Here is a 21,806-nt window from a genome sequence, read left to right as displayed (position 1 = left end):
CACGAGTTCAAAGCATGCTGAGTAACTCCAGTCAGGGCTCTTAAGCAACCAAATGGGCCCAGATGATAGGGAGGGTAGAGTCACATTGGGTAACCTCCTTGTGGTCTTGATTAGGGATTCTCGCTCTCAATGGGGTGCGTGGTAAGTTGCGCATGGTTCGTTGTTACGTCCGTAAGAACGTTTATAGTTGTGTGTGTGTGTGTGTGTGGGGGGGGTTATGTTTTTCCACTCTATCTGTTTCTCTCACTTTCAGTTTCTTAGGTTGTTGCGGACTGGCTATCGTGCTTGTCAGTTAAGACGATGAGTGGCCGCGCCTTGGAAGGCGGGATCTGCATTAGCGTGATGAGTTACACCTGGTGAAGTGGATACTTAAAGACCATGCTGCTGCAAGCTGAGAGAGTATTGTATTGAGAGAACATTGGCAATACGAACTATGCCTGAGATTTGCTTTGTGATTGAAAGCCGTTTAGAGTTTTAGAGAACCTTTATCTTAAGAGAGGCTGGAGATTGAGAGGTTTTGCTTGAGACATTTCTTATGGAGAAACTGTTATGTGTTTTATCATGGTTCACATGTGTGTTCATTGTTCCTTGTTTTGGCTGCGTCCAAAACCTTCTCCTTTGTGAACGTGAAGAAGGGGATAAGTAAGTTTGTCACGTGACATACATTGTACACACGTAGTGAAACCTGTCTGTATAAAAACACTAGGGAATTGTGCCACCCGCTGTATTTATTTTTTTTTAGTTAGTGTAGTTTTAGTTATGACGTCTTGGACGTTGGAGACTTTTCTTTTGGGTTTTCTTTGTATTATAGTATTAGCTGTTTAATGTGTTAGATAACCTTTATGTTTATGTTACTTTCATTTCTTTGGTACAATTCATTTTCCCCTTTTTCCTTTGTGGTTGGTTCTGTTATATATCTTTATTCATTATATATTTATTAAAACTTATTCACTTTATTCAGTGGTCTCTCATGTTTTCTCACCTCATTCAGTGTTATAGTGTGACGTGTCTGAGATGGCTATATGTGTTCCCCTCCTAAAAGCTCTAGACGGGTACGAGTCATAGGAGGGTCGTAACAATCGTGGAGACTAGCATGAACCTCCCATGCTGTGATTCTCCGTGGTATCATGCTCAACGAGCCACGTGATAAGATGCTCTGATTCAGTGACTCCGAAGTGGAGGCAACTGAGACTTGTCCTCCACCACCTGGATTGAGGTGAGTAACCGTGCCACCATGAGGACCTTCTAAGTAGTGGGAATTGGGCAATCTAAAATTGGGAGAAAATAGGGGATAAAAAAAAGAACACAAGTATGCACATTGAGAAACAGCCATAGTGCAAAATGACTTCTGGGACTTCAAAGGGGTTCTTGTGCAAAAGTCACCACCCTATATCGTCTGATATTTGGCCTGATCAAGAACACATCTGTGTAATTTTATGCATTCACTGAACTTGCATATTTAAGAATTGTAATTGAACTTTGGAAGTGGATAATGACGTCGAATGAATACACGAGTATGTTAGAATGCATAAAAATGCACATTGAGAAAAATACAGCTACTTAAAAATGCAACTAAAGTGAGACATGACTATTATTATAAAGCTCTTATAATAAGTCTATAACTGACAGATTGATGAATTCAATTAAAAATAGATTGCAGCCAGTAGGTTGGCTACTGTTCAAGAATATGGAAATAAACAAAATAAAGCCTTCTAAAGCAACTTTTTGTATTTTCTTATTAATGCTTTACTTATCTGCCACAATAATGTAGGCTAATGCATTTTAATTATGTGAATGTTTATATTTATAATATACAGAATATTATATTTATTATATTTTATATATTTTTTTATCATATTAAATTATTGTTATTGAGCACTTAAGCAAATATTTATATATGTGATTAATTACAATAATTGATTAATTAAATGGCACATCATGTAATTAATTAGTATTTTTTTAATTATACAATTGACAGCCTTAGATATATTTATCTGAATTGTTATAGGCCTGTTTGTTATATGTATCAGGCTTAGAAATGTATGGGGTCTCGGGGCAAAAATGACACCTAAAATGACAAAAATGCCTCAAATTAAAAACAATCAATTGATTTTATTATATTTTTATGGTAAGAGGTAAATTAAAAAAAAAACAGTCTTAAGAATTTGTATAATGAATCAGTTAAACTGAAGTATTTGACATAAACTGATGAAATACTAAAACTAATGTTTTAAATGGTTAGAAAAATAATATGCCTTTGGAAAGATAAGAAAATGCCCCTGAAAATCAAATGCAGGGGGTAAATATAGCCCTTTAATGAAAAAGTTAATTTCTAACCCTTAAATATTTATAATAATTGTAATATCATTATGTAGAATTATTAATTCATTGGGGTACAACAGGGCTAAGAGCACACCTTAAGAAAAATTTGCTTTTTTGTTTTGACAAAGTTTATCATGAGAAACATATATATATACATTTATTTTTGATTATTGATGGAGCAACATAATTTGTGTGAAAAGAAATAACGCAGATAATAGCAGTTCTTTTTATACATATATATATATATAGGGGTTTTATTGATATAGTGTACTGTAGATAAAGGGGCAATAGTTACTGTATAGTGCACAATTTGTCAACTAATGCAAATGATTTTGAGACACAAATATACTTTTTTGAGTTACAAATTAAGACCATTTTCTGTTAATTCAATCACATTTGACATGTCATAACATCTCAAGTATTTCATAAACAAAAGAATCTTGTGATTGGTTTAGTCAATGTGAGCCCACTTTGAACATACTTTTTAACAAATCTATTTCCCTCACTTAAGAAAACAACTAGTTTAATAGGGGCCTTTAGCCTCTGCAACAGGGGGTCTTATTTTCACTTATTTCACTTATTGGACAGTTACTGAAAAACTCTTGAGTCACGGAGAACAAAACTGAAGGAAAAAAAAAGCATTTTGGCTCTAAATAAATGTGATATGTTCAGGGATTGTCATTAGCTACATAAATTTGCAACATTTTAAAAATCATTAAATATTTGATCAAATGACCTCAACATAAACCTTTAGATATTACACGCAATGATCTCATGGATCAGGAAAATTTTGTACATTGTATATTATTATTTGTATATTGTGTTGTGTGTAATTATGTGTAGGCCTATATTATTTTCGTAAATTGCGTTGTGTAAATCTGATGTTTATTTTAAATTGGTATATATCTCATCACTGTCATGAGTGCTATGTTGCTCGGAACTGCACCCAAGACTTTCACCCACTGTTGCGCTTGTGTATATGGTTGAGTGACAATAAAGTAATTTGATTTAAAACAAATAATTAAAATATTATCATTAATTTAAAGGTTATGTATTTGCAGACCAATTAAATTAACTATGGTGACATAGTTGTTGCACTGTAAAATTGCAAGTGTCTTTCAGCCACAGTTACATGTGATATTGTACTCCCAAACATTATCTATCTTGTTCTTGATTCCATTTACAGCTGACTATTTTGGTTGAACTTTAGGCAAGAGTTACTTAAGAGAACTGCAAAAAATAATGCAGGTTTCAAAACCGATAGTCCCACCTCAAACTCAATTGGCTGAGCCAATGTGGCTATTTTGACAATGCTGCCACATTGACAATATACGTAAGAATCATTGAGCTTGTTGAGCTGATCTAAAACAAATGTGTAATGGGAAAGATTGTCAGTGAATTAAGACATAAATTTGGATCTGTTTCTCACACAAATGTCATAATACTCTAAAACTATAAAAAGTTTATCTAAAAATAAATACCCCAATAATTTGACTGCAACTGATTAAGTCTCATTCCCTTCAATAATGGCATCTCCGAAACTTGTTTAATTAAAGGGTTAGTTCACCAAAAAATGAAAATTATCCCATAATTTACTCACCCTCAAGCCATCCTAAGTACATATGACTTTCTTATTTCAGCCAAACACAATCAGAGTTATATAAAAATATATCCTGGCTCTTCCAAGCTTTATAATGGGAGTGAATGGTACCTTCGATTTTGAAGCCCAAAACAAAGCGCATCCATCCATCCATCAAAAAAGTAATCCATACATCTCCAGGTGTAACAGTTCAGCCTGACACTCCCAGCACTTTAACTCCACGTTCCCTCTCTCCAGAGTACTAATCACCCGCACCTGAAACCTGTTCCCTCATCAATCTGCGTCACAACATAAAAGCTCCACTCTCCGTTCACTCTTTGTCTGATCTCACACGTGAACATAGACTCACTTACCTGCTCCTTCTCCAAGACGTTTCCTGGCTTCCATCTAACGCTCATCACTCCTTCGTTCCAGTAAACATAAGACGATTATCTCCTCTCCAACGCTCCGGCGTGTTCAACGCTCCTTCCTCAAAGTGCCTCAACATTACCTTCCAGCTATCGCCATTCCGGGCTCCTCGCTCCATCACAGCGACTTATTACCAAGTTCTCCTCTCCAACCATCAGGTGTGTCAAGGCTCATCCCTCCATCGCCTCTTCATCAACCTCCCCTGATACTCACTCCGTTGCACGTCATTGTGCACTCAGTTTCTCCTACTTCCCTTTTCCCTACAATAAACTATACCTCCGGATTCAACACTATCTTCGAGTCTGTGGTTCTGTTACACCAGGGGGTTAATAAAGGCTTTCTGAAGCAAAGCGATGCATTTTTGTAAGAAACATATACATATTTATAACTTTATAAACTATAATCACATAATTAAATAATTCAAGTTTAAGGAATTGTTGGTAATCCCGATAGCCAATTATTTTTACTCAATAGTGTGAGTTAACACTTAAAATCTTAAATCTATGGATTTATTTTATTAAAATAAATCCCAGGTACTTAGATATTTGAGTTTTGAGCCCAAACCTTTACATTTCATATTATTTTTAATTAAGGCAACTTGATTTTTCCAGTAATGACAACATAGTGTTTACAGTACAGGATTGGGTGTATAGCGCACATATTATATGATATGTACTACTTTCATGGTACCTTTTAAGTGCTGTTTGCACACAAACATAAAGCAGTACTTTTTATTCATTTTTTTTTTTATATTTGAAAAACTGGTTGAAATGTGTTATGTATTTTTGTAAGTCAGAACATAAACAGAGAATGGGGCAATGTAGGACTTATATTTAACGGGGGACTTAATGACATTTAAGGTGGGGAGGGGGGGGCGCAACATTTTTTCTTCAAAAGGTGTGACCAAAATTATATACAGCACTGTGCAAAAGTTTTAGGTACTTGTGAAAAATGTTGCAGTGAGGATGTCTTCAAAACTAATGCCATAAATAGTTTTCATTTATCAATTAATGTCATACAAAGTCCAGTGAACATAAAAAAGCAAAATCAATATACATAAGACTTTATATCTTCTGAAGTGCTTTGATAAGTGTGGGTGAGAAACAGATAAATATTTAATTTTTAAATTTTTTTTTACAATAAAATCTCATCCCAGGCCAGTAGGTGGCGATATGCATGAAGAATGCAAATCTCCAAAAACAAAAGAATGTGAACGTGAAAGTGGAGATTAATAATAATAATAATTAAAAAAGACTTAAATATTGATCTGTTTCTCACCATATCATATCCCTTTTAAAGACATGTATTTAACCACTGGAGTCGTTTTAGTACTTTTATGCTGCCTTTATGTGCTTTTTGGTGCTTCAAAAATGTTATACCCATTCACTTGCATTGAATGGACCATCAGAGCCGAGATTTTCTTCTAAAAATCTTAGTTTATACACATCTGGGTTGGCACGAGTGTGGGTAAATGGTGAGAGAATTTCATTTATGGGTGAACTACATCTTTAATAGTGACAGCTTATTCTTTCTGTTTGGGAGAATGAATGACACTTTTTACCACATGATGGCAGCACTAAGCAGAGAAATAGCTTGGAAATTCCAGTTTGATTCTCTCAAGGATGTGAACCTTTCCTTCCTGTTTCAGTTACACTGGCAGCAGAACCTCCGCATAGTGAGCTGCAATAGGCATATCCATCCGGCCTGCATAATGGCTGTGCTCTTATCCGTAGCGTCAAAAAGGCGGTTAATTCATATGTTTAATCACGCAAAATGCGTAATTTTATTTATTTAGCATCCATTATTGAAGTCATATTATTTATTGTCGCCACACGTTTTGTATAGACAGCATCAGGATCACGCGCTGTTCTCCTGCAATTGTTCTTACCATATTCTCATGGCGGAGACTAAAATTATTTACCATATAGACGAGGAGGAAACTCCTTATTTGGTGAAATTGTCAGTGGCACCAGAGAAGGTAACTTTGGCAGATTTCAAAAATGTCCTCAGCAACCGCCCTGTCAACAGCTACAAATTCTTCTTTAAGTCAATGGATCAAGATTTTGGGTAAGTCTGCTTGGATGATGGAGTAATATGCATTGCCTTCCTATTTGTGCAGAAGACTGATTCCTTTATGTTGGCACTGTGCAAATGAAGCTGTCATCTTGGCAGCGGTGATTTGTCACCATTGGCACCTGCATCTCATTATGTCTTTCATCTCCTCCTTTGTGGAATCAACATCATAAAGAATACAGTTATCAGAAATGCACTTAGCCCTAGGTCTATTGAATACACCACATATAACAACAAACGTCTTTCTGCTTCTTTTATTTGCATATTGAACTGAACACATGCTTGGTTTGTTGCGTAGTAACCGAAGTTTGACCTTTAGCAAAGAGAAGAAAGAACACAACCTGTTAAAATGGTGTTACATTCAATATGTATTCTACGTCATAAAGAACAGTAATACATTGTTGCTTTGTCTGGTGCTCCTTTATAGAGATGACATCAACATTGACAAAAGATGTCATTAATGTCTAAATTACACCATTTTGTGACTTTATCTTCAGTCAGTTTATTAAATGTTGTTTACCTCAACGATTACTTGTGTCTAGATGTTGCATCACATGACATTTTTTCCACATCAACATGAGGACATTTGTAAATAGTAAATAATGAATTTGTTACAGAAAGCATGTTCTGCATGCTCATCTGTTCAGTGGGGTTGTTGTACATCTGGACATTGTCCATATAATACAAATGTATATTAACAAATGCAATTATTGAGATATAAGACAAATAATAACAAAGCAAATACATGTTTATGGTTGTTTTTTTTTCTGTCTCCAATAGACCTGTTTGGTGTGGTGTGATTTGGTTTGGTAGGAAAACTAAGATTGAATGTTTTTTAATTACTCCCTCATTTGAATACCATTTGATTCGGCATAAAGTTAAATAATACTGTTGTCAGTACAGTCACACATTTCTACTCCAACACTCTGGCCACCAAGTGTAGCCAACAAGGTAATAGTCTACAATTTAATAATTTTGTCTTTTCAATGTGTTATCATTTTGCTAACTGACTGATCTTAATATCTGAAATATTTGTGCATGAAGTGGTAAACCATTATCTCTAGGTGTTTCTTCATTGCACGTCACTCATTTGAATAGGCTGCTGGGTGTTAAGGCTGGTTATTTCTTAGAAGCCATGCAAATTAATCTCAAGACTAGCATAACATGACATCAGTTATAAATCTACACCATACATCTGCTAATTAACCTATACCATGATTAGTGAAGGACTTCATCAATGTGGAGAAGAATTTGTCTTGGTATGAAGCAAGGAAGTATTTCAATAATCATTTCGATGAATTCTTTAGAGTCTCAGATGAGAACGATCTAAAGAATCTCTCTGGTTCTGCCAAACAGCTGTCTTGTATTGGACTTTATAGGGGGATCCATTATGGAAATGGGTAGATAACACCGGAGCAAGTTATTTCAACTGGTATATACCTGGGGACTGTGCCACAATAAACAGGAATAGATTTTGGTATAACTGCTCATGTGCCGATACATTAAATTTTGTCTGACATCTAGATACTGGACTATGGAAATTACAAGATCGGACTTGGTTGGATGCAAAAACACATTGTGATTCTAAGCATTATGGTTTTGCGACTATACGTAATGCAGTGAATAACACCAATATCAGTGCTTTTATACCAAGTGGTTTTGCTGGGATTGGGCTGTCTAAAGTTACAGAAGATGGCCCTTTGACAGATACCTGGAGATGGGTGCACAATGAGCCTTTCAGTTACTCCAACTGGTACACCATCTTCTTTTGCACTGTGAGGGATTGGAGAGGATTCTGGTATGACCATGTTTGCTTTGAGGAACACCCATTTGTCTGCCTTAGAAAAATTAACAGTAGCCTTGAATTCATGCTGGTCAGTGAGAATAAAACCTGGAGTGAATCTCAGACCCACTGCAAGCTGTTGAACATGAACTTAGTCTTGGTGAAAAAACAAGAAGAAATCACTGCGATTGTGGGGTATATCCATGGAGTGTACGGATCCTTTGTGGATGATCTTTACTTTTGGATTGGGTTGTATTATGAGACTTAGTGTTGGGCTAACAGCACTTCAAAAATGTGAAATTGGCACTGCATGCAACCTGATGCTCAAGATTTAAGGAACAAACACACATACGGTTACCAAAGTTGTGTAGCATCGATGGATGATGAATGGTTCATGAACCCTGTATAGCGCCACTACCATACATTTGTTTGGCCAAAGTACGCACCATGATCGTGGTGTCAGAACCTAAATCATTAGAGGACGCCTTGGAGCACTGCAGAGACACATATATGGACTTGGCGAGTCTGGTATCATCTGAAGAACAGCAGGTGGACCAGAGGAAAATTGAACATGTCCAGAATGATCATGTATGGATAGGGCTGTGCTTTCTGGCAGGTAGTTAGTTCTGGGTGAATGGGGATAGTTTAGTGTATGAGAACTGGATAGATGGTGAACAGCCACAGGGCCCTGTTCCTTATTGCTGTTACCCTTTCTGTAACACATGGTACTTTGGAGGCTAGACATGTGGAGAAATTCTGGACTTTCTCTGTTTCCAGCAGTGAATTGCCTGGAAATAAAAGGGAATTTTAGAATTGTGATTTCCAGGCCTGCATAGGAAAGTCTTGGTTATTAATACAATTATATGTAGTCTATTACTTTAAAGCAAATGAATTGAAAAAACATCCAAGAAGGATTGTTGAATTTTCTTAATTCATTTGAATGTTTTTTGTAGACTGGTATAATTAAAATATTTACAGTAGTACTTTTCATTTTTTTATATTTCTGTGTTCATGAAAAAAGTTTCTGCAGTGAATGGGTGAATGTACATTACATAATAATTGGGTTTAAACTCTCTTTTTGTTATTTTCACAGTGCATTTGTAGATATTGTATTTGCAAAATATATTTAATCTTATATAATTAATAATTCTAAATACTGTAAATTCTAAATCCTTTTTTTGTAGTGTTAAATGTTACTGTCTTATAGGGATGTCAATTATAACATGTTACTTTAGAATATCACCGTGGTCCTGGGTAGCTCAGCGAGTATTGACACTGACTACGAGTTTTACCAGGGCATGCTGAGTGACTCCAGCTAGGTCTGCTAAGCAACCAAATTGGCCCGTTTGCTAGGGAGGGTAGAGTCACATGGGGTAACCTCCTCGCGGTCTCTATAATGTGTGGTTTTCGCTCCCGGTGGGACACGTGGTGAGTTGTGCGTGGATGCCGCAGAGAATGACGTGAAGCCTCCACACATGCTACTTCTCGGGGACACACATAACAAGCCATGTGAATAGATGCTCGGATTGATGGTCTCAGACGCGAAGGCACCAGAGATTCATCCTCCGCCACCCAGATTGAGGCGAGTCACAATGCCACCATGAGGACTTAGAACGCATTGGGAATTGGGCATTCCAAATTGTGAAGAAAAAAAAGAAAGAAATTCACCTAGCACACGCATAGAGAGAAGGCAAAAAGCAGCAAGGAGCTGTTCACACAGGATCAATCAATTGACAGCCCTACTATTTTGCCTCTCACATTTTTTCTCATACTGTTTACTTATGATGAATTCATGGTCAGGATCCTATTTTCAAGTTTGACGAATTATGCAGTCATTGCAAAAAAATATTATGTTCAGTGTTGAACATGAAAAACACTGGTGTGACAGACTAATGGCTGTCATGTGTAAACAAAGTACCCTGCTTCTGAAATGTCTGGTCTGGTTTAATAGGACACTAAAGTCCAGACCAATAAAGCACACTATTGAAAACTGCCCAGTTAGTGTGCAGCCTGAGTGTGAGTACTAGTGGCTGATAGTGAATAATTTGGAAGAGGGTGAATATAATTGTATATTGTAATAAATCAGTAGTAGTAGTATTATGTACAGTACTGTGCAATAGTCTTAGGCACATAAGATGTTTAACAAAAACATTTGTCTTAAGATGGTTATTTATATCTTTAGCTGTAGTGTGTCAATAGCTAATATACATTTTAGACTCCAAAACATTCCTTTTGCCAATGTAATAGAATTGAAGAACATGTACCCCTGCAACAGATGGCATGGCCCCACAGAGACCCCCACTGAACATAGTGTCAGTCTGAGATGACATGAAGAGACTGTAGCAATTGAGACAGCCTAAATAGATAGAAGAACTGTGGTGAATTCTCCAAGAATCTTGGAACATTCTATCTACCAACAACCAAAAATAACTGTGTCCAGGTGTCCCTAGGAGAATTGGTGCTGTTTTGAAGACAAAGTTGGTTACACCAAATATTGATTTAGCTTTTTTTATGTTTACTAGACTTTGGATGAAACTTTAAACTAATTATGGCACTATTTATGAAGAAATCCTCACTATGCAACATTTTTCACAAGTGCCTAAAACCTTTGCACAGTACTCTATTTTATTTAAATAAAATACATCAGACCAGTTAGCTAATACCGGAACACAATTGCACAGTAGTTACAGGAAATTAGCAAGACATAAGAAATGTAAAGTAGCTGGTCACCTTTTCTGGGAAACCTTTAAAAGGATCGTTCATTCTAAAATAACAATTCTGTCATCATATACTCACCAATGCTTTCTTCCATGGAACATAAAAGATGTTATGTAGATTTTTTTTTATTTCACTTTTCACTTTGGTTGTTAGGTTGTTTTTATACAATTAGGCCTGTTGCGATGATTAAATAATAGTCTGATCGCAGTTATTTGAGATGGCTGCGTTATTTTATATAACCGTGATTATTCAATAATACACTTCAAATTCCAATCCCATTTTAATGCCCAAATAAAACAATATATAAATGCCATCAATGGCGCATTTGTGTGTCATTCAGTTGAATTTCAATCGTCACTGAGCTGCATTGCGGATGTCAACCAGAGAAGCTCCTGTTCAAAGGAGCACATGAAGCCCTTCTCAAGCACTCTGATGCTCGTGCCATCAGCTTAGGCTCGTGCCAAACTAACTGAAAATATAAACAACAAATATAAGCTTTGAACACTAAGTGCAATAGGTTTCACTTTAATTTAACAATCATGTACTGTAATGGCAAATGCTCCTGGTGTGCTCTGATAAAATTATCAAATTAAATCTCAAAGGTTTTGCTTCAAGAGAAATAAGGGCTTGTGGGGTTAACCAAAGAGCATTAAAATAACATGTGAATGTGAATAAATTAGGACAGAAATATTTTAATATTTCATAATACACCGATCAGCCACAACATTAAAACCACCTACCTAATATCGTGTAGGTCACACTGGTGCCACCAAAACAGCTCTGACCAGTCGAGGCATGGACTCCACAAGACCTCTGAAGGTGTGCTGTGGTATCTGGCACCAAGACTTTAGCAGCAGATCCTTTAAGTCCTGTAAGTTGCGAGGTGAGCCTCCATGGATCTGACTGGTTGGTCCAGCACATCCCATAGATGCTCAATCGTATTGGAATTTGGAGGCCAAGTCAACACCTTGAACTGTTTGTCAACAGTTTTTGCAGTGTGGCAGGGTGCATTATCCTGCTGAAAGAGGCCATTGCCATCAGGAAATACCATTGCCATGAAGGGGTGTACAATCTTTAGGTAGTTGTTATGTGTCGAAGTAACATCCACATTAATGCCGCGACCCAAGGTTTCCAGAAGAGCATTGCCCAGAATATCACACTGCCTGTCTTCTTCCCATAGTGCATCCTGCTGCCATCTCTTCCACATGATCTAAAAGAAAACGTGATTTATCAGACCAGGCCACTTTCTTCCATTGCTCCATGGTTCAGTTCTGACACTCACGTGCCCATTGTAGGTGCTTTCGGTGGTGGACAGCAGACATCTTGGGTACTCTGACAGGTCTGTGGCTACACAGCCCCATACGTAGCAAGCAGCAATGCACTGTGTATTCTGACACCTTTCTATCATGACCGGCATGAAGTTTTTCAGCAGTAGCTCTTTTGTGTGTTCGGACCAGAGGGGCTAGCCTTTGCTCCCCACGTGCATCAATGAGCCTTGGGTGCCCATGTCCCAGTTCACCGGTTGTCCTTCCTTGGACCACTTTTGGTAGGTACTAACCACTGCATAGTGGGAACACCCCATCAGACCTGCTGTTTTGGAGATGCTCTGACCCAGTTGTCTAGCTATCACAATTTGGCCCTTGTCAAAGTCACTCAGATCCTTACGCTTGCCCTTCCAACACATGAAATTCAAGAACTGACTGTTCACTTGCTGCCTAATATATCCCACCCCTTGACAGGTGCCATTGAAATGAGATAATAAATGTTATTCACTTCACCTGTCAGTGGTTTTAATGTTGTGGCTGATCAGTGTATAATATAATATTATATAATTATAATACAAATATAAATTTAGTTTATTATAAAAATTAATATTTATTTGAGTTCAAAAACATCAGTGTACATATAAAATTGACCAAAACTAAATTTGACCAAAAAGATAGACATACGTATATTAAGTATTTAGAAATATTTTGATATTTAAAACATGATTTTTCATGACATTTATAAGTTAATTTTTTAAAGCCTTAAAAGGAAATAATATTACCCAATTTTATTATTATATTTATATATTTGAATTTATATAATTTAAGTGAAATTTGTTAAAATGACTTCATTAGGTGTATGAAACACACACACTGAACACCTTAAGAAGTAAGACAATTCTATAATGTTATATACAGTTAATCGTGAAAGCTTTATATGCGACAATTAATCGTCATAGCCCCAAAACAGACAATTAATCATCATAATCGCAATAATTTTTTGACAATTAATCATCAGCCAACTTTAATAATCGTGACATCCCTATAGGAAAGTGAATGGTGACTGAGGCTAAGATTCTGCCTAACATCTCCTTTTGTGTTCCGCAGAACAAAATCATATGGGTTCAGAGCAACATGAGGGTGAGTAAACGATGACAGAATTGTCCTTTTTGGGTGAACTACTCCTTTGACTCATCATAGCATGATTGCACTTAAAGTCAACAAGATTTCTAAATGAGATGCTGCATCTGAGCGGCTTCTCTCTTGTCATATCACCATCTTTTTTTCTGCCAGGTGCAAAAATCAACACACATCACTGTGCACGTTTAAGGCTATAAATGGACAAGGAAGACAAGACCAATCAGAATTCAGTATGCAAATAGACAAGAAAGAAGCCTTGAATGGAATTGACTATGCAAATATGAATTATACACGTCATTGCTGTTAGTTAGATTTTGAATGGCAAACTTTCTATCCATGTCTATTTAAGTCAGTGGAAGATTTTCTAAAACTTCTAAAACAAAATTTGTTTTAATGTGGAATGCAACACTGCTTGTAATGTTTTCTCCCTAATTTGGATTAAAGTATTTGTAATCAAATAATGGAAATAATCACTGGAATTGTCACAATTTGTATAAGATGTCCATGTGGTGATAAGATGAACCGTCATTGATATTAAATTATTCTTTACACTTCCACTCTTTTTTTCTCCCTTTTATAGATGTTTTTCTTTATGTTGTTTATACCGATCCGATACTGAATTTTTTTAGATGGATCGGGTATCGGTCCAACGAGCCCTATCCAAATCCAATACCGTATGTTTGTCATGTTCATAACTGTCAAGCTCCAAAAATGATAGGAAAGAACCATAAAGGCACCAATAAAGTAGTTCATTTGACTCCTTTTAATCAAAGACATTTGAAGATGTGCAATAGCTCTGTGAATCACAAAAGGCAGTTTAGAAAGTAAATATATAGTATGTAGCCTATATGCAGCATGTGAGTGAATGCCGCGGCTCTGTTGACACACATGCTGTTGATGTGCTCGCAGCCCTCAGTGCTGTGTGCAACGTGAGCGCTACACACAAAAAAAATCTCATATGGAGAAGCTCAATAGTTGTTAAGTAGTTTGCTTAACATGCATTGAGAATGGCACCGAAGAAGCATTTCACCAGATTTTAAATAAGAAGCGAATTAAACTATTGTGAACTAGCCCACATACAGACACTTACAGGACTTCCTGGAGTGTTCAGACTGACAAAATAAAAGCCAGAGGGTTTTAAAGTTAAAGGTGCAGGACTGAAATATATTACTATAAAAATCAGTAATGGTAATAATAATAATTACAATGATAATAACAATTTATTATTATCATCATTATTATTATTTGTTTACACACTTCAACTATATTAAGGTTGACTGGCTTACAAAAAAATGTAAGTGAATGAAAAGTGGACTGATATCTTACAACATAAGTAACCAAAAAAAATAGATCTGATCCACATACAAATTGAAAAAATGGCTGTGTATGTGTGTTTGATATTTTGTGAATTTACTTTTTCTTTTTTGTGTATCAGTTTGTGTGATCAAATGAATGGAAAAGCCTTGATAAATTAGAAGTTCTACTCATTGAATGTGTAAGCATGTTATTAGATGTGGCTTTTACAAACAATAATACACAATTTAAGTAGAAAAAAGAAATTACTCTCCATTGTTCCGTTTTCTGAAAATGAAATGTGTACACCTGCCCTTATCACAATGGTTTGCTTTGTCACACGATCAAGGGGCATATTACAGAAACTCCCTATCTTAAGTCTTTTGTACTGTTGTGATCCTAGCTGAAATCACTATTGTTAATAAACAGATATGATACGATTCTAGTGTTAGGGTGTTTAGGGGTTCAGGAGAATTTCCATTGCAAATTACAAATGAGCTGTACACACACACACTGATATTTTCAATGACCTCTCATTTAAATACACTCTTACACAGTTCTTTATGGCACATACACATGAATTGGTAGATTCATATGAGCAAATTCACACTTTGTTTTAATGATCTAGAATCAAGAACTCAGGTGTCTATAAGGTTTTTATGATGATCTAAAACTGTGATGACAAAAAACTTTTTCCAAAAACTAAACTGAAACTATAAATATCCACTACATACAAAGAAATATGAACAGATTTACATAAAATAACTTTAGTTCTATCGGGAAGACACGCAGGCTTGAGTGAGGTTTAAGATGCCATTTATTTGATAAATGTAAAACAAGGTAATGTCTCTCTCTTTGGCGTAGGCCCCGGGAGTTGTGCCCGGAACCCTCATATCCTGCCGGAGATAGGAGGCAGGGGCGAGGAGCCTACCCCCGTGCGGGACAGGGCTCAGCTGGTGGTGGTGGGGTGGCGGAGGTTGCCTGTGTTTTAGCGCACTGAAACAGCAATGTGATAGATTGTGAGCAGACTTATAAAGCAATGGCTTCCATGCGATTGGCTAGGAATTACCCCGCTAATGAAGTGATGTACAGCTGCTAGTCTTCCCACTAGAACTACGCTGCACTACGTTGCACTTCCATTTTTCGTATTTTCGAACAATGATAATATGCTCTTGTGTAGTAATTAATCCCTCAGACCTGACATTTGACTATCAGTGTATATTCTGTCAAAAAACATACACAGATAGACAGGAGGGTTGCATCTGAGTGATGTGTAAAACAACCAACGGTAGTCTGATTTTTGTATGTGATATTAAGGGACCACCACAATAATAAACCAGCATATTTTCTCCGGAGATAGCAGATTGACGGTAGTCACAATTTACTGCTAAATAAATTATTAAAGGAATAGTTCACCCAAAACTTTATTAACTCACCCTCTTGCCATCCCAGATATGTATGACTTTCTTCTGCAGAACTCAAACAAAGATTTTTAGAAGAATATTTCAGCTCTGTTGGATGATGCAAGTGAATGGTGGCCAGAAATATGAAGCTCCAAAAAGCATATATGGCAAGGAAGCCTCACCCACTCGTGGAGGAAAGCAAAGTGATTTTATCATAGTTACTTATACATTCATATGAGAAAAGATTAGGATATTTTAACAATGAAAAATATGACGGGAAAGCAGTTGCGTCGTTTTTGGCACTTCTAACAATGCCAAAAAAACAGAAACTGTTTTTTATTGCCCGCCAACTGACAGAAATATAAATCCAATGAAGAGCACTGCGGCTGCAAGCTGTTGAGCCATGAAGGAGTTTCTTAGCATCGCAAGGCCACCCCAAGACAGAAGTTCAAAGTAATTCGATTGGTATCTTAAAACATTTTTATTGATGATGAATTAAATGACTGTAAACATAAAATAGCTCACATTTCACAGCAACTTTACCAGAAACCCCATTTACTAAACAGTTCTCCAAACCGAACTTACCGAGAAATACATCCCCGTAGAAATGTTTGATTTTACTCAATCTGAAAAATAAGAAGCAGCGCTCCACTCGATCATGACAAATATTCTCATGTATCTTGTCTTGTTTTCTGGTGTTAACTTATCATTATTTCTCTTTTGGAACCACTGTTGTGATGATATGATGATCGATTTAGTCTTGAATATGCTCTGATGTTTCCCAGATACATTAATGCATGTATCAAGCGTTTGGTCGACTGCAGCCACAGTGCTTTTCTTTAGGCTTCTATTTCTGTCAGTTGGCGGGCAATAGCAAATGAGTGTAGGGTTTTTTGGCATTGTTTGAAGTGCAAAGAACTACACAACAGCTTAGTCATTTTTTTCCTTTTTAAAATAACCAAAGTTTATGGATATTTCTTCCCTTTTTCGTCATAGGAATGTATGATGTTGCATGATGTATGCAACTATGGTAACAAGGCTTCACATTTTCCCACACTAAACCACACCCTCGTGTTGACACATTGTCGACTGTATCTGTACAACACTTGTTATTAAATCCATGTCTTGATATGATAGGTGTGGGTGAGAAACAGATAATTATTTAAGTCATTTTTACTATAAATGCTCCTCCTTGCCCATTTGGTGGTGATATGCACAAAGAATGCAAATCACTAATAATAATAATAATAATAAAAAAAAAACAATGTTGAAGTGAAAGTAAAAGTGGAGAATTATAGTAAAAAAACGGACTTAAAAATCTGTTTCTCACCCACACTTACAGTATCATATCGCTTCTGAAGTTATTAATTTAAACACTGGAGTCTTATGGATTACTTTTATGCTGCATGTATGTGCTTTTTGGACCTTCAAAGTTCTGGCCACCATTAACTTGAATTGAATGGACATAAAGAGCTGAGATATTCTTTTAAAAATCTTCATTTGTGTTCTGCTAAAGAAAGACAGTCATACACATCTGGGATGGCATGAGGGTGAGAAAATGAGAGAATCTAAATTTTGAGTGAACTAGCCCTTTAAAGGCATATATTGACAAATAAATATTTTAACTTAAAAACTGATGGTATTAAAATATGAATTGTATCTATGGTATTATTTTGAGTATAGTGCAGTTTCAGATAAATTGTTGTATGTGATCATAAGCACAAGAAACAATTTGGTAAGATAAGTAAACGGAAATGAAATAAAAGCTACTGATTTTATTTTAAAAAAATACTAATAAAATATAAACTTTGTGCTACTTAAACACTAGCTGAACACCAAAATACACAACAAAATAAAAAAAAATTATCACATTTTCAAAACTATAATATCACTGGTTCAAACCAAAAAACACATCTTTAACATGTCAGCTGTTGAGCGTTATTAGGCTGCCATGAAAGATCCTTACTATGTGCCCACCATTTTTCATTTGTTTGCACATGACAGTGGACGACATATGCATGAATGCAGAAATTATATACTTTATGCAACAAGCAAAATAGATTTTGCACAGTTTTATACAAACACAAGTTTGTTTTCACTTTCAAATTAATTAACCGTGTCTTTCTCTGTCCCTGCAGGGTTGTCAAAGAGGAAGTCTCTGATGATAATGCCAAACTGCCTTGTTTCAATGGAAGAGTGGTGTCATGGGTGAGCTGCGATAACCTATGCCTTATATAACATCTGAATCAGAGTGGAAGAAGCAGGCAGTCATGCATTCATATGTCATAAAGACACGGAACATGCACTGAATTATGTACTGCATCATACTGCACATCACTTTCCTGTTCATTGATCATTACACTAATTAAGTTTGAAGTTGGACTGACTTTAAAGTGAAACACATAATTCAGAAAAGTGCATTGTACTGGGTGTGATTTTATAAAAATCTTTAATTTCTTTGAGAACTTTGTTTGTTGTAGTCTTTTTAGGTCGAGGCGTAATCTGCTGACTATTTTATTTATTTATTCATTGCATTTTCTGCACTGATTTGGGAGGTAAATCTGTGGACTGAAAGGGATTTTCCAATACCGAAACTGGTGACTGTAAAGGTCCGATACCGTGCTCATGTGCTTGTGCTTGTTCTAATTAGCCAATACCACGCAACACTCACACATCTAGATAGAATCGCTGCTTGAAATGCTTAATCTGTATTGTTAAACTTAAATAACATCAGAATAAGTAAGTCATTTTTTTTAATTTTATGATGCCTTGGAGATCAGTCGTAGTGTTCTGTATTTGATGTTATTAGTAGTCAGTGTTGGATGTAATCTAATTACTTTGTTAGTACAAAAGGTAGTGTATTACATTTCACATTTTTTATATTACAATTACTGACTTTTAATTACTTGGGTTACACATATTTCTAAATGAATATATGTAGACTACATTTTAAACATGAATTACTTTAATATATGTACATCTGTTTGTGTATTATGAGAGCTAAATTGTGTGCCCCCAAATGAGTTTAGGAACAAGGAGGAAATATAGACAGTATTTTGAAATCATTGAGCGAAAAACTAAACTTTTCTGTAAAAATTGTTGTATAAAATAACTTAAAACGTAATCAGAAATATAATTACTTTTTCAATTAAATAATAAACACTGTAATCTGATTATAATTTTAGAGTGATTAGTAATTTGTAGTTAATTACTTTTTATGAGTTACTCACCCAACATTGTAAAATTAACATTTCTCTTCCAAATATTTCAAAATTCCTGCTCATCCAAACTGTGCTTGGTTTGAGATTTGGCTAGTTTTTAATACAGGTTTCAATGTATTCATATTCCTCTCCGATGTAATGTGTGTGCATGTGTGTGTGTGTGTGTGTGTGTGTGTGTGTGTGTGTGTGTGTGTGTGTGTGTGTGTTGGATTTCTCCAGCTTGTATTGGCTGAAAGCTCCCACACTGATGGAATGTCAGTGTGCACCGACAGTCATACTGAGTTGCCTCCTCCGCTAGAAAGAACGGGAGGCATCGGAGACTCCAGACCCCCCTCATTCCAGTGAGTATGCTAAATTTTGTGGAATCAACCCTATCAACAGAACTTTTTGGGCATGTTCAGCTCAATTTGAGCAAAGTGCCCATTAAAAGCAGTTCATTTCTTGGGGACAAAAGGAACTTGGAAGTGCTGCTGTTGAGTGTTTGTTTGTAAACCGAAAATGTATATTTTCTCTGCACCATGGTTATTACATAGTTAATTACATACAATGCTGTCATTTTGTGTCATGCTCATCCACCAAAAACTTCTATTTATAGTATGTACCAGATGTGCTGATTATCTCATATGAGCACACGCACAAACACACACACTTACAAAACTTACATTAGTGATGTACTCCTCATACATACGTCACCTTTATTAACCTGCACATGTTGGTACACTTACATGCAAATATGCACACGCTTTACACTTTATACACCTCCATACCTCTATTACATCAGGTAAAGGTTTCACTCCCACACACTGATCTCTGTCACACACACACACATACACACACACACACATGTGCATGTTTAAATTGGGGATATAGGAATGTCAATAGTAAAGCTGCTGAGAAAGAAAGCAAATTCTTTTTACTCTTGCTCCCCTACTGGGTTCAGTCATCCAGAAAGCACGAGACACAAATGTTGAAGGGAGTTGTGTTAAACAATGAGTGGGATCTCTGCCCATAACAGAACACTCCAGAAGAAACCTTTGTGAATATGCTGAACTGTTATGCAACAGCAGAACCAAATATGTAGTGCAGTGTTAATGATCAAGATGTTAAAAGCTGAAATGTATAATTTTTTCTTTGTTAAAATTATTTCTCAAATCCAAATTTAATATGCGGAGACAAGTAAAAGTAAGCCATTTGTTGGTTGGTTTTGCCTCAAAGTGTAAACACTGTGGCAATATCAATTTTGCTGGTTTGTCTGAGTGATCTGACCAGCCCAACTCAGCAACATTGGCTCAGTAAATAGTGAGTTTAGGGCAGACCTATCTTTTTGTCCGACCAATTTGGGGGTGAGTTTGAAAAAACATATTTGAAAATAATATTTAATTTTGCGATTCTGTTGGGTGATGCTAGTGATGCAAAAATTACACACATCAGCTTGAATGTTCAAGAAAAGGAAAGGAGAGAGGAAGAGAAAGTTTAGGTTAATTAATGGCTATTTTTAGGATAATTGTTGTCCTTGTGTGTACAGTTGAAGACAGAAATTTACATACACTTAGGTCGTAGTCATTAAAACAATTTTTTTTTCCCACTCCACAGATTTCATATTAGAAAACTATAGTTTTGGCAAGTCATTTAGGACTATCTACTTTGTGCATGACACGAGTCATTTTTCCAACAATTGTTTACAAGACAGATTGTTTCACATTTAATTGACTATATCACAATTCCAGTGGGTCAGAAGTTTACATGCACTAATTTAACTGGGCCTTTAAGCAGCTTGGAAAATTCTGAAAATGATGTCAAGCCTTTAGACAAATAGCCAATTAGCTTCTGATAGGCTAATTAGAGTCAATTGGAGGTGTACATGTGGATGTTTTTAAGGCCTACCTTCAAACTCAGTGCCTCTTTGCTTGACATCATGGGAAAATCAAAAGAAGTCAGCCAAGACCTCAGAAATAAAATGGTTCATCCTTATAATTTTGCCAACATATTCATATATTTTATTTTATTTTTTTAAATGGATGACTTGGACCAAATAATAAAGAAAAGCAGCCACTAAGTGCCCAACATATAAATGGGAACTCCTTCAATACTGTTTAAAAAGCATCCCAGGGTGACACCTCAAGATGTTGGTTGAGAAAATGCCAAGAGTAAATTTTTGCTAAATCTGTTCAAAGGATGACTACTTTGAAGATGCTAAAATATAACATAGTTTTGATTTATTTTGGATTTTTTTAGTCACAATATAATTCCCATATTTCCATTTCTATTATTCTATAGTTGTGATGACTTTACTATTATTCTAAAATGTGACAAAAATAATATATATTTAAATAAAGAATGAGTAAGTGACCCTAAACTTTTGTATGGTAGTGTATATTTTATTATTATTATACTTGTTGTTTCCACAACCTCATATTAACTAAGACAATAGTTTATTTGCACTTCTAGAAAAAAGTTGAAAGATGATTAAGATCTTTAAAAATTTGACTTGTCTTGTCACAGCACCGAAAATACACACTTTTCCTTGTACTTTCATGTATATTTTAACACAACATCTGTATGTTATTTGTCTGATCTGCT

General features: G+C 35.9%; 1 protein-coding gene across 3 annotated transcripts in view; it reads left to right on the top strand.

The window, feature by feature from the left end:
- Positions 1–5,995: 5,995 nt before the first annotated feature.
- The window catches only part of dvl1b (dishevelled segment polarity protein 1b), a 40,834-nt gene continuing 25,023 nt past the window's right edge, over positions 5,996–21,806 (top strand). For all 3 annotated transcript variants that reach the window (XM_052111233.1, XM_052111232.1, XM_052111235.1), the window contains exons 1-3: positions 5,996–6,397; positions 18,144–18,213; positions 19,446–19,567. In XM_052111233.1, the coding sequence (XP_051967193.1) occupies positions 6,228–6,397; positions 18,144–18,213; positions 19,446–19,567 (362 nt within the window). In that variant the 5' untranslated portion in view covers positions 5,996–6,227. The remainder of the gene's footprint in view (positions 6,398–18,143; positions 18,214–19,445; positions 19,568–21,806) is intronic.

This window comes from Xyrauchen texanus, chromosome 39 (genome assembly GCF_025860055.1).
Source record: "Xyrauchen texanus isolate HMW12.3.18 chromosome 39, RBS_HiC_50CHRs, whole genome shotgun sequence".
NCBI lineage: Eukaryota > Metazoa > Chordata > Actinopteri > Cypriniformes > Catostomidae > Xyrauchen > Xyrauchen texanus.
The sequence above is the reverse complement of the archived record's forward strand: the minus strand, read 5'-3'. Positions and strand labels throughout refer to the sequence as shown.